This window comes from Lontra canadensis, unplaced genomic scaffold, assembly GCF_010015895.1.
Source record: "Lontra canadensis isolate GAN:19392208 unplaced genomic scaffold, GSC_riverotter_1.0 scaffold56, whole genome shotgun sequence".
Classification (NCBI taxonomy): domain Eukaryota; kingdom Metazoa; phylum Chordata; class Mammalia; order Carnivora; family Mustelidae; genus Lontra; species Lontra canadensis.
In genome coordinates, this window is record NW_022631050.1 from 5,059,096 (window position 1) to 5,077,899 (window position 18,804).

Here is an 18,804-nt window from a genome sequence, read left to right on the forward strand (position 1 = left end):
TATCTTTTAATCCCTAGAATTGGCATTGTATTTATTGGCAATTCTGAAGAAACTATGGAAGTTAGAACACTTGGAAAACTGGAACGGTAATTTTTTTCTATTCTGTAGTTTTCTATGTAATTAATATAGAACAGGAATCTGTAAACTATGGTCCATAGGTAATATTTATAAGCCTACAGCTGGCTTATAAAGCCTGCAAAAAACTTCATTACATAGTTTAAAGGTTGTGGTTTTTTTTTTAATGCAACAGAGACCATATATGGCCTGCAAAGCCTAAAATATTTACTATTTGGATCTTTACAGAAAAAGTCTACTGACCCCTGTTGTAGAATGATGTAATACTATGTTATACTTCATCACAGGAATACCAGTATCCTACTCGGAATCTTTCATTTGTATTTTAGCTTAGTGTTTCTTGAATTTACTCATAGGTTTATTTTTATGCACTCCTGGGGTAGTTTCATGAGTTCTCACTAAATTAAAAAAAAACTTGTTTATATTTCCTGTGATTTTATTTTTCAAATGTTAGGGCACACCTGCCTGTTTCCAATATTTACACTGCTTGATAAATTGATCCATTCCTGTTCTATTCATACCTTTCAGGGGTTTACTGAATCCAGTCATATCTCACCTCCAGCTGTCCTTTTCCAAACTCTGCTTTTCCAAAAAATAGAATAAATTCTAAATAGAAATCATAATAATTTTCTAAATAATAGACAAAATTCTAAAATAGAGCCCATTCGTTGGCTGTTTTCATGGAGAAGCCTGTCTAGCTCATTTCATCAACTTATGAACCATCATACCACTCTGGTTTGTTGTGTGGGTTTTTTTGAGATGTACACATCATTCTATATGTATATCACTATATAAATCCATCCAGAAAACTTTAAGCCACACCTGACTTATCCACACAAATTCCTTTACTACTCCTTATAAAGGCATTTGCTCCCCGACCTGTACATATGTCCACTGTGTCAGATTCAGAATCACTGCTATAATGATCCTCCATTACTAATGTGAGTGTGTTGTATTTCTCAGGTATGTTTGGGCAGAAAAGAGGGTTGAGAATCAATTACATTTTTAGTGAGAAAAACATGAAGCTGGGCAGATCTGGATTCCAGTCCTTTGCTGTGCCACTCACAAGCTTATTTGACTTTAGAAAATTACTTATCTTTCTGAATTGAATAGTCTTCTTCTGTAAAATGAGATAAGAACTACCTTCTTTGGTTCTCATGGGTATTAAATGACATAAAGTATATAAAACACTTGGGATTTTGTAAGTACTCAGTATGTGTCAGTTCCTTCTATTTCTGTCTTGTGTTGTTATTAATGACGCATAATCCATCATCTTGAAATTGTAGTTGAGATTAATTTCTTGTTCTAAATCTTATCCTTTATAGAGTTTCTTCAAATATTCACTTAATATCTTTCCAAAAAAAGTAAACTTTTGGTCTTTTTTATTTTTTTCCTTAGCTACAAACTGCTTCATATTCTCGAATTTGATTCAGATCGTAGGAGAATGAGTGTAATTGTTCAGGCACCTTCAGGTAACCTACCTAAACTTTTATGAATTTATATTTATCTAATATTAAGAGTTTGATAACTGATTTTTTTTTTTTTTAGGTGAGAAGCTTTTATTTGCTAAAGGAGCCGAATCATCAATTCTTCCTAAATGTGTAGGTGGAGAAATAGAAAAAACCAGAATTCATGTAGATGAATTTGCTTTGGTGAGTGTAAATTTCTAAGATCTAAAACTCTAAAAGTTATACATATGTAAGATTTAAGGCTTCATTTTTGCATTGTAATTTATCAAAAGTATGGAAATTCTGCAGTTCTGTTACCTTATGTGTTGGCTCCTACATTCTTTGGTTAAAAACTAACTTTTAACCTGCTAAAATACAGGTCTTCTCTTTGAACCTTATAGTCAGGGCTTTTTTGGCTGCAAAGACTATTTAAATTAATATATTAAAAAGAGGAGTTTACTTAAAGAATATAGGGAAATCCCAAAGATGTGGAGGTACTGGAACCTTCATACTTTGCTGGTGGGATTATAAATGGTACAAATACCTTAGAAAATAGTTTAACAGTTCCTCATAGAACATAGAATAATATAGTTACTATATAACCCAGGAGTTCACTGCTAGTTATATACCCAAGAGAACTGAAAATGTATGTTCACATAAAAACTTAGCATTATTCCTAAATAGGCAAAAGGTGGAAACATCTGAATGTCCATCAGCTGATGCAAGAATTAAACAATGTGTCATATTCGTATAATGGCCATTAAAATAAATGAAGTAATCATATGCTATAACATGGGTGAAACTTGAAAAGTTCCTATGCCTAGTGAAAGAAGCTAGTCACAAAAGGTCACATGTTCCATTTATATGAAATAACCAGAATAATGGAATTTATAGAGACAAAAAGCACATTAGTGGTTGCCGGGGGCTAGAGGAAGGGGTAAAAGGGAAATCTCTGCTAATGGATGTGGGATTCCTTTGGGGGTTGATGAAAATGTCCTCGAATTAGATAGTAGTAATAGTACAACTCTGTGAATACACTAAAATCCACTGAATTGTATGCTTTAAAGGAGTCAGTTTTATGGTTTGTGAATTAGTTCTCTCTTACCTGAAGAGTGAAAGAGAATCTTACGAGAATGACATACTGCAATTCATTTGAAGAGGAAGATTTTTAGGCAGTTCTTAGTCTTAAGAACTCATGATCTCTCATTTCTGCATTTCTATAAATGATTGCTCTGTACTCCTCTCTGCTCACCTGCCTCCTTTACTTACCTATAGTTTATTTTCTCCCATTACTTGTTTCCTAATTGTTTCTGACCTAGTTCATCTGTAACACTGTAACATCCATGAGAACAAAGACATTGTTCTCCCTTACACTCATTTTAATCCAGAACAATACCGGCACATAGTTGGCATTCAGTAAATATTTGTTGTAAAATGAATTGGTTTCATATATTAATAACACTCATTGGTCCCTTAACTGTTCTTTAAGAAAAACAGTTATTTATCGGTGTGGGTCATTTGTAAATCAAGGAACATAAATTATTTAGGAATCTGAATAGTGTCATGTAGTATTTTAAAGTGTACCCTTCCAAGTTCTATTGTTAGAATATTTATTTTGGGGGGGCGCCTGGATGGCTCAGGCACTAAGCATCTACTTTCAGCTCAGGTCATGATCCCAGGGTCCTGGGATCCAGCCCTGCATCAGGCCCCCTGCTCAGCACAGAGTCTGCTTCTCCCTCTCCCTCTGCCTGCTGTTCCCCTTGCTTGTGCCCTCTCTCACGCTCTCTGCCAAACAAATAAATAAAATCTTTTAAGAAATATATTTATTTTGGGTTTTTCTGAGGAGAATGCATGCAAGAGAAGGAACTTGTATAGCTTTTAGTTATAGACACGAACTTTAAATAGAACGCAGTAAGAGAAATTTGTGCCCAGGAGAATTAGATAATCAAATATATATTCCTAAGTGTTGTATAATTCCATTTCACTAGTGAAGTTATACAATGATGTGGTTTAAAATCATTTGGCGACTATAGAAAGTATTGTTTATTTGATAAGGGCCGCCTCACAGACTTCATTATTGAACTATAAATTCATTATACCAAGAACTCTCAGGAAATTATGGTCTCCTTTGCTTCAAAAAAAATTCTTATAAAGTACATAAAAGTGGATTTGTAAGTGTTAGAACAACAGAGAAGAACCTGGGGCTACCTCCCTCTTGGCAGTCCTGAAGTTACCCCTATAGAACTTTCTGGCTTTCCAGGTAAAACAGTTTTAAAACCACAGTAAGATAATCTTTATGATCCTGTCTAGGCTCTAATATTCTACAATTTTAAAACTTCAGTTATTTTAAGCAATTTTTTAAGACCTCCTCAGCAATTAAAAGAGCTATGATAATATGTGTCCCATAACTGAGGTCATGAGGGCTTTGTGACACTTCATTTATTTCTTATTACTAAATGATAGTACTTTTTAAATTATTTGTAATTGATTTTTGGTAAGACAGCCTCAGTTTATTTCAGTGACTTCTTGATTTCTCATTAGTTATTTTTGTTCAATTTTTGTCTTTGATTTTTCTGTTTTAGAAAGGGCTAAGAACTCTGTGTATGGCCTATAAACATTTGACATCTAAAGAGTATGAAGAAATAGATAGACGTCTGTTTGAAGCCAGGACTGCCTTGCAACAACGGGAAGAGAAATTGGCACATGTCTTCCAGTTCATAGAGAAAGACCTGATACTACTTGGAGCTACAGCAGTGGAAGACAGGTAGGCATCAGACAAACAGGCTATTGACTTTTCTCTCATAAGAATTTTCTTAGCCAAGTGTTTCTAATTTATGACATAAATTCCATTTATTAACATCTTATAATAATGTATTTTAAATCAAAATAATTAAAGTCTTAATTTTTCCTAGTCAGTATATACAATTTTTATTCTAGCAGATATCTTAAATAGATGAGAGAATTCTGCTGTGTATAGTTTTGCTTATAGGCAATTTTTAGAATACTCCTCAGTGTGCCATACAGGGGCTTTAAGCACCTGCTTAATTCTCCAGCCTCATTTCCCACCACTGCCTGCTTCCACTTTCTGCTCAGTAGTACCAAACCATATATAGTTCTCTGAACAACTGTAGCTAAAACTATTCTATTTTGTGCCTTTTCTCTTTAGCAAGGCTGTGCCTTCTGCCTGGATAATTTTTCCTTTATCCATTTGTGAATGTCTTTACAAAGTATAGCTCAGATAGTACCCCCACTCCACTAAGTCCTTTCTTTACCCCTAATAGGATTAAAAATTCTCTTTGTGAAGTATTTTGTTTTGTAGGTAGTTCTATGTTGTTTTTGTGGCAGTGCAAGTATTTCTTTAAAGACTTTCTCCTCTGTTAGTTTGTGAATTCCTTAAGGTCCATTTAGTCTTTGTTCCCTACCATCTGTCTCTAAGAGTGTTTGCATTTTTTAAAATATAGGTTTTCTTTTCTTTTTTTTTTTTTTTAAATAATAGGTTTTCATTTACCTTTCAGTTGTCCTAATGAGATTTCTGAGACTCACCTGAAATTACATCATCCTTTATTTATCTATATTTTGGATAAATTTCCATTATCATATTTATTTATTTTATACATATTTTGGTTTTTAAACTACTGATATGAGAAATTTTCTTATGAAAAAAGAGAAAAATCTTCTAATTTCAAATTTAAGACTTTCTAAATAAAATAGGAGTTTATGAAGACCATATATTTAGTGTGGTTCTATAAAAATCAACTTTGAAGATATATTCTTAAAATACAAATTTGCAGATGTTATGTTAACCAGATGATCATTAATTTGATTATTCCTGTTTCTTCCCTAATGGGAAAAAATTTGGTTATATCAGTATGCTATAACATTAGTTACCGTGTTTAGACATCAGGGAGTCTAAAATTAACATTACATGTATTATCTGGTTTATATTTAAAATAGTCAAAGAAGTATTCTCTACTGCTAATGTTTCTTTTATTTTCAGGCTACAAGATAGAGTTCGAGAAACTATTGAAGCACTGAGAATGGCTGGTATCAAAGTATGGGTACTAACTGGTGATAAACATGAAACAGCTGTTAGTGTGAGTTTATCATGTGGACATTTTCACAGAACCATGAACATCCTTGAACTTGTAAACCAGAAATCAGATGGCGAATGTGCTGAACAATTGAGGCAGCTTGCCAGAAGGTAAGAATGTAATTATCTCATGAGTTCAGGGGTCAGCAGACTATGGCCCATGGGTCAAAGATGGCCCATTTCCTGTTTTTTATAGCCCATGAGCTCAAAATAATTTTTATGTTGTCTAAAGGAAAAGAAAGAATCCAAAGAAGAGTAATATTTTGTGATGTGAAAACTTATGAAATTCACATTTAAACGTCTGTAAGTAAAGTTCTGTTGAAACACAGGTACATTCATTCATTTACGTATCATCAGTAAAGGATTTTGCACTACAATAGCCTGGTTGGATAGTTGTGACAGAGACTTTATGAAACACTTACCGTTTCTCACTGCTGCTTGATTTGCTACAGATTATTGTGACACCATTATAAATCAGTAATGTTTTGAGTGTTACCCATATTGCCCTATGGTATTTTACTGTATTTTTATTATCAGTATTTACCATGTTCAAACAAAAGAAAAATGGACTTTTAATATACTTTTAATGCACAGTGAAGTACTGATTATTTTATTATCAAATTAGATGGCATTGTATTTATTAATCAGTGACACTTTAATAGACTACCTGTTTGAAGAGACATATTCAAAGATGAAGTATAAAATCTCATTAAGGATAGTTCTATTGTGTTAAAATGTAAAATCTCATTATAGTTCATCATTAAAAGGTGGACATTTGCAATTGATTTTGATGGTAGGGAGCATAAACTTTAAACCCCAATTAAGCAAAATTTTATACTCCCACCCCCAAAGATTTCCATTCTTCTCATTGGTAGATTTATGTTACTTAAAAATTGTGCTCAATTACTATTACTACATTTTTTACTTAGTCAATAAAAATTTTTGTCAAAATCTGTTTCCTCTCTTTTAGTATAAGTACCTATATTATATCCTCAACCTCTTGGCCCACAAAACCAAAAATTAAAAATATTTACTTCTACCTCATTACAGAAAATACTTGTCAAATCTAATTTATTTAACTATACTGGGAAATTAATCTGCATTTTATTGTTCTATGATAATTACCCAAGTATTTATACTCTAAGTTCATTCTTTTTTTTTTCTAAGTCTGTGTTTTGTAGACAGATAACTTTATTCATGAGCTCCCTTTAACATTATGATTTTTCACAGTGAATTTAGGATTGCTTCAGTGTAAGCATCAGGGTTGCTCATATGTAGGCATCTTAGGTCTCCTACAGGTACCTGTCATTTGTGGTCTTGTGATGCTAATACAGAAAAACAAATGTGAAAAGACAGTACCACAGTTATCAGTATATTTTCAGAGCTATATTCAGATTTGATATGCAGGCATTAATGTGGTACTAAACACAATTTCATCAAAGGAAAACTTATTTAAGGGATGTTTTAAAGAGATAGTACAACTCTCAGAAGGTTCTTTGCTTGAGTTCAAAAAGGGGGTTGATCTAGGTAATTATACTATAGCTTGGGAGTAGTGACACCATCACTGTGGCTACTTAAACATTTAAATACCATAATATCAACAAGAACTCCCTAAAACATAGAAATTAATTGCTCAGAATCATTTACTTTATATATGCTTTCCAGAATATTAATCCTGATTTTAAAAGTAGTAAGTGTCCATTTAAAAAATACTGAAGATGATAAAGAAGAAATGATTGGACATAACATAATACAGACATCTAAAGATAATTATTGTATTTTAGAATGTTTTAAGTCTTCTAAATTTACGCTTCTAATGACTCTGTTATTATTATGGATATTGTTTATTTCCCTTTTTGTACAAGAGCTATATGATAAAGTAAAGACTACAGTCTTTCTTTTAGGCTGGCTATATGAAGTTTATACCATCTTTTTGGTAGAATATGTTTCCTGAAATAACCAGATAAGTCAATAGGATTTTGATTTACAGGCTTCCAGAAAATGTCTGTTCTAAAAATCTTGGGTAAGGGCTCCTGGGTGGCTAAGTGGGTTAAAGCTTCTGCCTTTGGCTCAGCTCATGATCCCAGGGTCCTGGGATTAAGCCCCACATCGTGTGTGACATGGATGGACCTTTAGGGCAGTATGCTAAGTGAAGTAAGTTAGACCAAGAAAGACAAATACATACATGTGGAATATAAAAAAGCTGAACTCATAGAAACAGAGTAAAATGGTGGTTTCTGAGGCCAGAGTATGGGGAAAATGGAGAGATGATGGTCAAATAGTACAAGTACTTCTAGCTTATATATAAAGTGAATAAGTTCTAGAATTCTAATGTAGAGCATGATAACTATAATTAACAGTACTGTATTACATATTGTTAGTAGAGTAGATCCTAAGTTAATTGCGACATCAAAAAATGGTAATTACGTGAGGGGATGAAGGTGTTAACTAACCTAATTGTGGTAATCATTTTGCAATATATATGTGTAGCAAATCATCACATTGCATGCCTTAAATGATGTTATATGTCCACTGTATCTCAACAAAGCGGGGAAAAATGAAAGAAAAATGGAGGGATATATCCATCGACAGATGAATGGTTAAAGAAGATGTGGTATATATAGTGAAATACTACTCAGTCATCAAAAAAATAAAATCTTGCCATTTGCAATGACATGGATGGAACTAGAGGGTATTATGCTAAGTGAAATAAGTCAATCAGAGAAAGACATTATCATATCTCATCCGTGGAATTTAAGAAACAAAACAGAGGGTCATAGGGAAAGAGAGGAAAAAGTAAAACAAGATAAAATCAGGAGACAAACCATAAGAGACTCTTAAGCATCCGAAACAAACTGAGGATTGCTAGAGGGGAGGGAGGTAGAGGAATGGGGTAACTGGGTGATAGACATTAAGGAAGGCATGTGATGTAATGAGCACTGGGTATTATGTAAGACTGATGAATCACTGACCTCCACCTCAGAAACTAATAATATATTACATGTTAATTAATTGAATTTAAATAAAATTTTTAAAAGGCACTAAGTTAAAAAAAACGAAGGGATATTTCTCGTGCAGTCTGCTATACTGTGGTGAACTATAGTATTTTCTTTATGGATGTAACACAATGCTACTTTGAGTGCTGGCCTTCAACTACATAAAGATGTTTGCAGCAGAATATAAATCCAGATGCTGCTTCTTTTATCATGAAAGTTTTATTAAGGGAGAATGGGGAGAAACAGTTGAACAAAATAGTTTGCCCAGTATTATAGTTGATTCACATATTGATGCAAGCTTTTTGTCTCTTCCTGGCAACAGTTTACCCAGCTGTCAGTAATCAGATCATACTTTGAGTGGTACTCATATAGCATATGCCCACAGAGAGTGTTATTCATGTTCCACCATAGGAATATCTGGTGTTACATAGAAGGGGTTAATATCAAAAGACAATTTTGATTATTTTATTCCTTCCTGCTCCCATAGGGAATCTAGCTTACTAATTTTCCTGAACATTGTTAATTGCATTTAATTCTTTAAAATTAGGATTTTCTACATGTATAACTAATAATGTTTTTATTTTTATATGATTTTTCATACTAAAATTAGGGGAAAAACCTCTGATTGAGTGTTATAATTCACATTTTAGAAAATATAGTAACTGTATCTGTATCAGTTCATTGTAAAACTGAATATCATCTGTTTTACTCATCATATAAGTCACTCTCAGTTCTGCTTAATCTCAGCTTTCAGTTCTGCTTAATCTCATAACTTAGTTTCTTCCCTGGTATATCAGTTTTGTAACCATAAAGTCTATGGTCCATCTTTTTGTAAGAATTTTTGTTTGCTAAATTTAAGTATAAATAATACGGCTTCAATGTATCTAACAGAGGATATAATTTTCTCTTAGAATTAAAGAGGATCATGTGATTCAGCACGGGCTGGTGGTGGATGGGACCAGTCTGTCTCTTGCACTCAGGGAGCATGAAAAACTATTTATGGAAGTTTGCAGAAATTGTTCAGCTGTATTATGCTGTCGTATGGCACCACTGCAAAAAGCAAAGGTATGTTTGTGTTATAAAACATTGCAGAAAGATATTTAGATCTAAAAGTATTCTTGGGGGCTCCTGGGTGGTTCAATCAGTTGGGCATCTGACTCTTGATCTCTGCTCAGGTCTTGATCTCAGAGTCTTTAGGTCAAGCCTCGCATTGGGCTCCATGCTGGACATGGAGCCTACTTTAAAAAAAAAAGTGAAAAATTATTCTTTAAAGTTAATGCCTTATCTAGTCCTATTTGGTAGTATGTAGTGTATGAATGTTACTAAGTGAGTCACCTCTCACATTTTGAATGTTAACCAAGTATATTGGTCTAATGACCTTTGAAATTTTCAGAGTGATTATTAGTTTCAACTATTCATAATGACCTATAAAGTCTTTGATGACTATCAGTTTGTGATTTTGCTGAGACAGAAATTGAACTATGATAACTTAGTTTCTTCAGTTATTTAGCTAATGAGGACCTGTTAGACTTTTGCCACTCCAGGTGGTTCTGTGGATCTCTGCTAATTTTTGCATTCTCATACAGTGATAATTCTTTGTTAAAAGTGGCTATTAAGTGATGAAACTTTAAGTTAAAAAGTCAGTTCTTGTGGTTTGAAGCTATATATAAGAAATATTTAAATTTCAGCTATGATTCAAGTGAGTGTTAAAATGCCTATATTGTTATAAATCATGTACCCCGGTCTGTGGAGACTAAAACTGAAGACCAAATAGAGCTAATGCCTAGGTTCTTTAAGTATGTTCAAGAATTCCAAAGAAACCTTTCTTTTGACTTTATTGAATTTAATCTTTGTTGCTTTTTAAAATTTCTTAAATTTTATGACAAGAGAAAGTAATTATCTTTCTTCTACTTCAAACAAAAAGAATAATTTCCTGAGAAAGAGAACATTTTGCCTAAGTTCAATTATGTCTAACTATTTTCTAACACAGTTATTAAGTAGTATTTAAGATTCTTGATTCCCATCATAAAATCCAAAGATAATATTCTTTTTTGCTGTCACATGTTTGAAAGACATTCCTAAATTCTCAGAAAATGAACCCCAGGGCATATTATTGTCTAATACAAAATTAATTTTTTTTCATTATTCAACTATTCTTATAACTGTTATTTCAGATAAATGACTACTATAAGAAAATTGAAATTTTAAAATAAATAACCAATTAGTTGTATATCTTTCAGGTAATAAGACTGATAAAAATCTCACCTGAGAAACCTATAACATTGGCTGTTGGTGATGGTGCTAATGATGTAAGCATGATACAAGAAGCACATGTCGGCATAGGTGATTGATTTTTTTACTTGAATTTTTAAAGTTGGTATACTTATTTGGTGACTTTGAATTTTCCTTTCGTGGACTAAAGTGCAGTGTCAAATATATGAATGCAATGTAGTAATAGATCAGTGTATCTCCCACATTAAGCCCAATATTTAGGATTTTTTTTAAAGATTATTTATTTATCAGATTGAAAATGAGAGCACAAACGGAGGGAGTTGCAGGCAAAGAGAGAAGCAGGCTCCTAGCTGAGCAAGGAACCCCTTATAGGACTTGATCCCAGGACCCTGAGATCATGACCTGAGCTGAAGGCACACACTTAACTGACTGAGCCACCCAGGCATCCCTAGGATATTTTAATTACAAAATTTCAAGGAAATAAATCCCGTGTTAGTGGATTTTATCTTGCCAAGCCCCCTTCATAATAAAGTAATTTAATTTTTACTTGCCATTTTGCAAGTACTTTCTCACTTGTGAAGTACTTGTGAAGTACTTTTTCACATCACTTTATCATTTTTAAACTCTAAATTTGTGATTTACATAGTTATCCTCATGGTTTCAATTTATTGTTTTAGAGTGTTATTACTTACTCTATTTTTCAACCTAAAGATTCTATAACTCATTCTAATGACAACTTTAGAAATAAGAAATTAAACTAAAATAATAAATACAAAATTTCAAATAATTTTCTAATCTAATAACCTTTATTCTAATTTCTTTTCTATTTTTGCCTAAAATTTTTGTTGGATTTAGGATACTAATACCACTTTATTATGTTTATCAGTCATTTCATATTTAAACCATATTCTGACCTGTATCCCTAAATAACTTTATTATACAAATACAGAAGCAAAGATGAAAAGTATGAAGGTTTTTTTAATGAAGTAAATAAAGTTTTAGTTAGAAAAGAAGCTGATGCCTCTTCTGGAATCACCACTATAATGTCCTGTGAAGTAGTTCTCAGGTCTAATATCTCCAGTGTAGCTCTCAAATCAGTTCCTTTCTCTGAGCTAATTAAATCTTCATTATGATAACTTAATTTTCTTTCTAACTTGTATTATTGTTTCCCATAAATCTCCATAACAATTTGATGATAATTTCCTATACCATACATTAAAGCATAAAAAGCTACAGTATTTATAACAGTTTGAGTCTAGATGGTAACAGACCCATGAACAGAATAGATTCAAATATCTGGAAATTTATTTTATAACGTAGGAGATGTTTCAAATAAGTAGGGGAACAAATTACTTGATAAAAAAATATTAGTATAACTGCTTTGGTTATTCAGGAAAAAAAAGAAGTTGGATTCTTTTCCATTGCTTATAGCTAAACAAATTCTAGATGGATTAAGGATTTTAAAAAAACTTCAAAGAGGGGCACCTGGGTGGCTCAGTCAGTTGAGCATCTGACTCTTGGTGTCATCTCAGGTCATGATCTCAGGCTCTGTGAGATTGAGCCCCAAGCCCTGCACTCATGTTTAGCAGGGAATCTACTTGGGATTCTCTTTCTCTCTCTTTGTCCCTCTGCCCATGTGCTCTCTCACTCTCTCAAATAAATAAATAAATCTTAAAAAAATTTTTTAAAGACCACAAAAAGTAATAGAAGAAAAGATTTAATGAGTAATCTTGTAATTTGAGGTATTGGAGGATCTTTTTAGTAGAAATATTAAAGAAAGCAAGGCACTGTGAAGGAAGACATCAGTATGTGTGGCAGAAGTAAATACCCCCAAATGCAGATTTTAAACATGAAACTAATAAAGAATATTTGCAAAACAGATGATGAAGTCTTAATATTTCTGGTATGTAAGGTCTTAAATTAAGGAGTATGAGGAAAACACTTTGGTAAAATATGCAGAAGGATGTGTCATCGGTTGTCACAAAAGGAAATATCTAAAATGAAGACCAAATGCCTGAAAAAAGTATTCAGTCACTAATCAAAAAAATGCAAGTTAAAATTGCCTATGAGGTTGGCAAAAATTACAAAAAATGATAAACCTGGAATCAGCAAAGATATAGAATTAACAAATCCTTGTATACAATATTAGCAGGAGTGTAAATTGGTATACCCTGCATTATTATGTATAACAGAATTTTAAATGTGTGCCTATTGACCTGGCAATTATGTATCCAGGAATTTTTTTTGAGAAAGATAAATGAATATGTTGACAAAAACATATGTTATAAACAGTGTCCATAATGTATTAAATGACAACAGCAGATCACAAAACAAATAATCTCATTTTGTATATATATATATAACAAAACAAATAATCTCATTTTGTATATCATATTTGTATATACACCCAAAAAATGCAGAAGGAAAAATTCTAAAAAGATATAGACCAAAACTAGTAGTCTTCTCTAGGTGTTATAAATGTAATTATCTTTACCTATACATTTTGGAAAATTTTAATCCTTTTGTGATGAAAATAAATTATAATTTTGAAAAATCATTTTTCAAAGCTGTTTCCAGATTGAAAAAATAAAGTTGGCTTATAATAACTCTTTTGAAACCTAAAGAATTACTGTAATCTTTAAAATGTAGTCATATTTACCAGATAAAATTATGTACTGACTTCAGGTGATACTGTACACTTTTAAAAAGCACATTTTGTCCAGCCTCAGTTAGATAAAATAACAAGTAGAGAGCAATGTAGTCACAATAAACAGACATTTAATATGGTGAGTTGCTACTTCATGTGTAACTTTTTATTTAGGTATAGTTGTGGAAGGATAAAAAGTTATGAGTGTGATAGTTTTACTCACTATTAATTATGCAAGAATTTTTAGCATACCTTATATACAATTTTTGTTAAGTCTTTTTGTTTGCTCCATATAATGTTTGTTCCAGTTATATTTATTGAAATAGTTCATGCCTATTGAACCCAATAATAAAATCAGCAGTTCCTTTTTAAATAATTAAGTTATTTATTCAATAAATAAATAAAGAGCACATTTTGTTTGACTTGTGTGTGAAAGTTTTAAAACCATTAAACATGCTTATTTTTGCTAGGTTAGAATCATTCAATTTGGATATTTTTTCTATGTTCATTGGATTAAAGCTATTTTTTTTTATTATTACAGTTAGCCACTGTTAGTACATCATTAGTTTTTGATGTAGTGTTCAGTGATTCATCAGTTAGGTACAACACCCAGTGCACATCACAATACATGTCCTCCTTAATACCCATCACCCTGTTACCCTTCCCTTCTGAGACCCTCAGTTCATTATATAGCATTTTCTCCATTAGAAATCTATTAACTAGTACTTCGTGTCTATTAATGTAAAACTCGATATTCTTATTAGATCCTGAACTTTCAATATTATTTTTATATTAGTTGTATTTTATTATATGCTGAGTCTTTGAAACTTGATGTTATGTGCCTTGTATTAATTACCTAATTAAGTTGAACAACCTTTTGGGAGTCTACTCTCTGCTATATATTAGGATATAGTGATCCTAAGTTCAGGTTCAGCTGCTATCGGTAATTAAGATATTGCAGATAAATCATGAAAATCACACTTAACAGTTATCAGTGAACTTGCAATTTTGTCTTCTTTATTACAGGAATCATGGGTAAAGAAGGAAGACAAGCTGCAAGAAATAGTGACTATGCAATAGCTAGATTTAAATTCCTCTCCAAATTGCTTTTTGTTCATGGTCATTTTTATTATATTAGAATAGCTACCCTTGTACAGTATTTTTTTTATAAGGTGAGTTTCATGGAGATATTTTACAATCGTTTACTGACATAGTAATATAGGCTTCAATTTATATGCAATTACAATTCAAATTATTCTTTTAAAAATTGTTTTCATAAGTAAAAATAACAGTTTATGGAATATATCAAGATTTTTGTTATAAATATAATGTTTACTGACAGAAAGCAAATCAGTGGTTGCCTGAGGCCAAGGGTTCAGGCGATAGTACCAACTGGAAAGGTATATAAGAGAACTTTGGATGATAGAGTTCTCTGATTTGATTATGGGGGTGGTTACATGAGTATATACATTTGTCAGCATCAGAATTCACACTTAAAATTGATATGTTTCATCCTGTGTGAATTAGAATGTAATTAATTTTATTTCTTCCATGTTATTTTGTCCTGAATTAGTAATAAGTTTTAAGTTAAGTCCAATACACTGATTTAAAGCAGAGGTTCTTCCTTTTTTTGTGCCATGAGTGACCTTTTGGTACTCTAGCGAGATATATAAACTACTTATTAAAGGGGCCTTAAATGCATAAAGTAAAAACATTGGATTACAAGAAAACTAATTATGTTGAAATACTGTTTTATCTCTTAACCCCTTTGGAGAAGGTGATCTTCAGTGGAACCCATGTTAGTTGCTGCTGGGTACCAAGGCATTTAGTACACCAGAGTATCCTGTGTTGCATATGTTCTATAAATAATAGCTACAAGCCAATGAAAAAACACAGGTAGATTGCATATTGCTAATAAATGATGGTGGCAATTTTTCTCTTCCTTATTAGCTTTTGCTGTGATGTAAATATACTGAAATGGAAAAACATTTCCCTAGTTCCATTTATTGTTTTAAACATTTTTTTTAATTTTAAAGCTATTACTGCCTAAAGTTTAATAAACTATACTTATTGTATTGTATATGAAAAGTATTGAAGAATATCTGGAAGGTTTTAAATTCAAAATTATGGCATTGCTTAGCAATAAAAGTCAAAGGTATTTTCATTCTGACATTTGTGGCACTGCTTAGAATTCTTTTAGACATTTTTAAATGATGGGACAAGTTCTTATGAGCAGATCCTCTACTTACATGTCTGCTGGGATTGTGTTTCTGGCTTTTTAATAGCTATTTTTAGAAATCATTTCTCTTTTAGACCCAAATATTTTAATTATTTTCATTTAATCTTATTTTTCAGAATGTGTGCTTTATCACACCCCAATTTTTATATCAGTTCTACTGTTTGTTTTCTCAACAAGTAAGTAAAGAGAAGCTTTTGATTTATCCTTTTTAGAATAAGGTATGTGTATTCAGTTTTTGATAGTTGGAGGGATTTTTTTATGTTTTTCCTATTCCTGCAAATAGACAAAACTTCCCTAATTAGTGTATTTGATCAGTATAACATTGATAATATTTATTCTGATTTTCAAGTTGAAGTGAATGTTAATACCAAAATATATTTTAATTCTGGATGCTTTCTGTAAAATAGATACTAACTCTAAACAGCTTATGAGAGAATTTGGGTAACTTTTTTCAACTTATGTGTAATACTTCTGTAAACTCTGTATCAAGCGATATCAGGATAACTAATAGGGAGATTACCTCATTTATTTTTTGACAGAATTTCTTTGGCTTGGGAAGAAAGCTTAGTGGCTGAGTCCAGGAATGATATTTAGGCTTTATCTCAGAAGCTAATTCTAAATAATTGATAGAGACCACCAGACCAAGAATGCTACATTGAAAAGGTTTCTAAAGCTATAAGCTCAGAAAGAAAACCCTGTAATTTGTTAGTAGTAAGCTATAATGAGCACATGTGGGTCTGTGGTTGTACACATGTCACATATTTGCCATTCCTGATCTACTCTTATTTTATAGAAAATGAAATGGAAATCCACAGAAATTAAGTAACTTGCCCAAGATCACATAGCTAACAACTATACCATACTAGGTCCTACAACTTTTGGCTAACTGAGCATCCTTTTCATGTACCACACTATCCATCCCTAATTGATCAAGACTATTATTCTAATTAATTGAAATAATAAGAGCTTGGGGCACCTGGGTGGTACAGTCTGTTAAGCATCTACCTTCTGCTCAGGTCATGATTCCAGGGTCCTGGTATTGAGCCCTGGGTTGGGCTCCCTGCTCAGCGGGGAGTCTGCTTCTTTCTCTCCCTCTGCCCTTCCCCTGCTCATGCTCTCACTCTCAAATAAATAAAAATGTTTTTAAAAAATAAATAAGGATTTAGTTATTTTTGGTTTTTTATGGGTTGTCTCTATCCTTAATCACTGTTTTCACTTCTATTGACAACCTGTAACTTCCAATTCCAAATACCTGCTTGGTCTTTAGATCATGCCTTAAAGGAAATGTAGGACTTAGATAGTAAGACAGAGCCATAAAAACAAAACTATTTGTGTAGTATATCAAAGGAATAATAAAAAGCCTGGGATGCAGGTAGGAGAATTGTATAAAATTACATCACACTGACCAAATTGTGAAGAATCTTGAAATGTAGGTGCAAGTCACTTATAAATATGGATCATTTCACATAACAGAATGTTCCAATTCCCACAAGAATATAAATCTGAATATTGTATGTTTGTCTATATAAGAAACAAATTAGAATTATTAAAATTGATTTTTGTGTAAATTGAAAAAGCTATAGAATTCTCATGTATATTTTTAATATACTTATTTGTGATTATATATATAACAGTAATACATAGTTTAGAATCTCAAAATTCCTACCAATTTCTCTTTCTAGACACTATATGACAGCGTGTACCTGACTTTATACAATATTTGTTTTACTTCCCTACCTATTCTGATATATAGTCTATTGGAACAGCATATAGATCCTCATGTATTACAGAGCAAGCCCACCCTCTATCGGTAAGTATTTTCCAGTGTTATATGTCCATAACACTTTTGATTGCAAATAATTATTATAGTTATCAATTTTTGAAAGCACCTTAAAAATAAGCAAATACATTAGGTAGTGTCTTGGTGATAATACTTTACTAAGGAAAGTAGTTTATGGTTTGTAATTGTTGAACATCAAAGAAAATTTGAATAACTTTACCAGTGTTTTTAGGAATGAGCACTTTCATACTAGGAATGTGTTGGGCAATTGTGTAATTTGCATTTACTGTTGAAAACCAGTAGTATTTCATTTTATGTGCACAAAAGAAGTTATTCAGTAATTGGTTATCTCTAGAATCCTAAGAAATTAGTTCATGTTGTACCATTGACAAATTTAGAGTCATAATCAGTGCAAAATGTGGGATTGAAGACATTAATTCCAATTCCAGATCTTTTGGGTTATCACTTTTTCTTCCAAACCAAGTAAGTGATCACAGAGTTGTGGAACTATTCCTCAGGACCAGCTAGCTTATGGTTCCCTCATTAACCTGATGTCCACTCTTACAGAGGTATTCAGTCATCCAGAAATGGCAGTAACTCACCTTGATTTTCCAGGATACCTAGGACTGGGCTTGACCTAAGATTAGGATAGGCTGTTCTTCCCATAATAGCTGATGATGGATAGTAAATGGATTAGGAGCCTCAGTGCTGAGCAAAACTAAAATGACTCCACTAAAAAAAAAGTGACAGTCTTAGCAGAGTGACTGAATGTTAACAATAGAATATAATACAGATAGATCAACTTTTCACAACTAAACTGAATTACTTTGTCTATGTTATGTTCCTTTCTTAAATGAGAAAAGGTATTTGAATACATTAGGTAAACTGTAAGCTGTTACACAGATATATATTATTATAAACAGTGATTTGTAAATTCAGGTTTATTCTTTCTGCTAATATTTTCAAGCAATGTTAAATTAAAAATCCATCTTGTTTTTTAACTGTCAAATTGTAGTAATCATTTAGTAGGTAAATAATAAATATGAATCCTAATATGCTCCTTTTCTTTCTTTTTTTTTTTTTTTTTAATATACAGAGACATTAGTAAAAACCGTCAACTAAGCATTAAAACATTTCTTTATTGGACCATCCTGGGTTTCAGTCATGCCTTTATTTTCTTTTTTGGATCCTATTTTCTAATAGGAGAAGATATATCTCTGCTTGGAAATGGCCAGGTAAAATATATCATTTTTTAAAGAATATTTGTTAATAGCCTGATTAAGTTTGATTTTTCATA

General features: G+C 32.0%; 1 protein-coding gene across 3 annotated transcripts in view; it reads left to right on the plus strand.

Annotated features, from left to right (window-relative positions):
- ATP11B (ATPase phospholipid transporting 11B (putative)) overlaps window positions 1-18,804 on the plus strand; it is a 114,609-nt gene that overhangs the window by 62,276 nt on the left and 33,529 nt on the right. For all 3 annotated transcript variants that reach the window (XM_032875437.1, XM_032875438.1, XM_032875436.1), the window contains exons 15-25: window positions 18-86; window positions 1,474-1,547; window positions 1,624-1,727; window positions 4,106-4,287; window positions 5,521-5,724; window positions 9,521-9,674; window positions 10,850-10,952; window positions 14,515-14,660; window positions 15,844-15,903; window positions 17,410-17,537; window positions 18,604-18,742. In XM_032875437.1, the coding sequence (XP_032731328.1) occupies window positions 18-86; window positions 1,474-1,547; window positions 1,624-1,727; window positions 4,106-4,287; window positions 5,521-5,724; window positions 9,521-9,674; window positions 10,850-10,952; window positions 14,515-14,660; window positions 15,844-15,903; window positions 17,410-17,537; window positions 18,604-18,742 (1,363 nt within the window). The remainder of the gene's footprint in view (window positions 1-17; window positions 87-1,473; window positions 1,548-1,623; window positions 1,728-4,105; window positions 4,288-5,520; window positions 5,725-9,520; window positions 9,675-10,849; window positions 10,953-14,514; window positions 14,661-15,843; window positions 15,904-17,409; window positions 17,538-18,603; window positions 18,743-18,804) is intronic.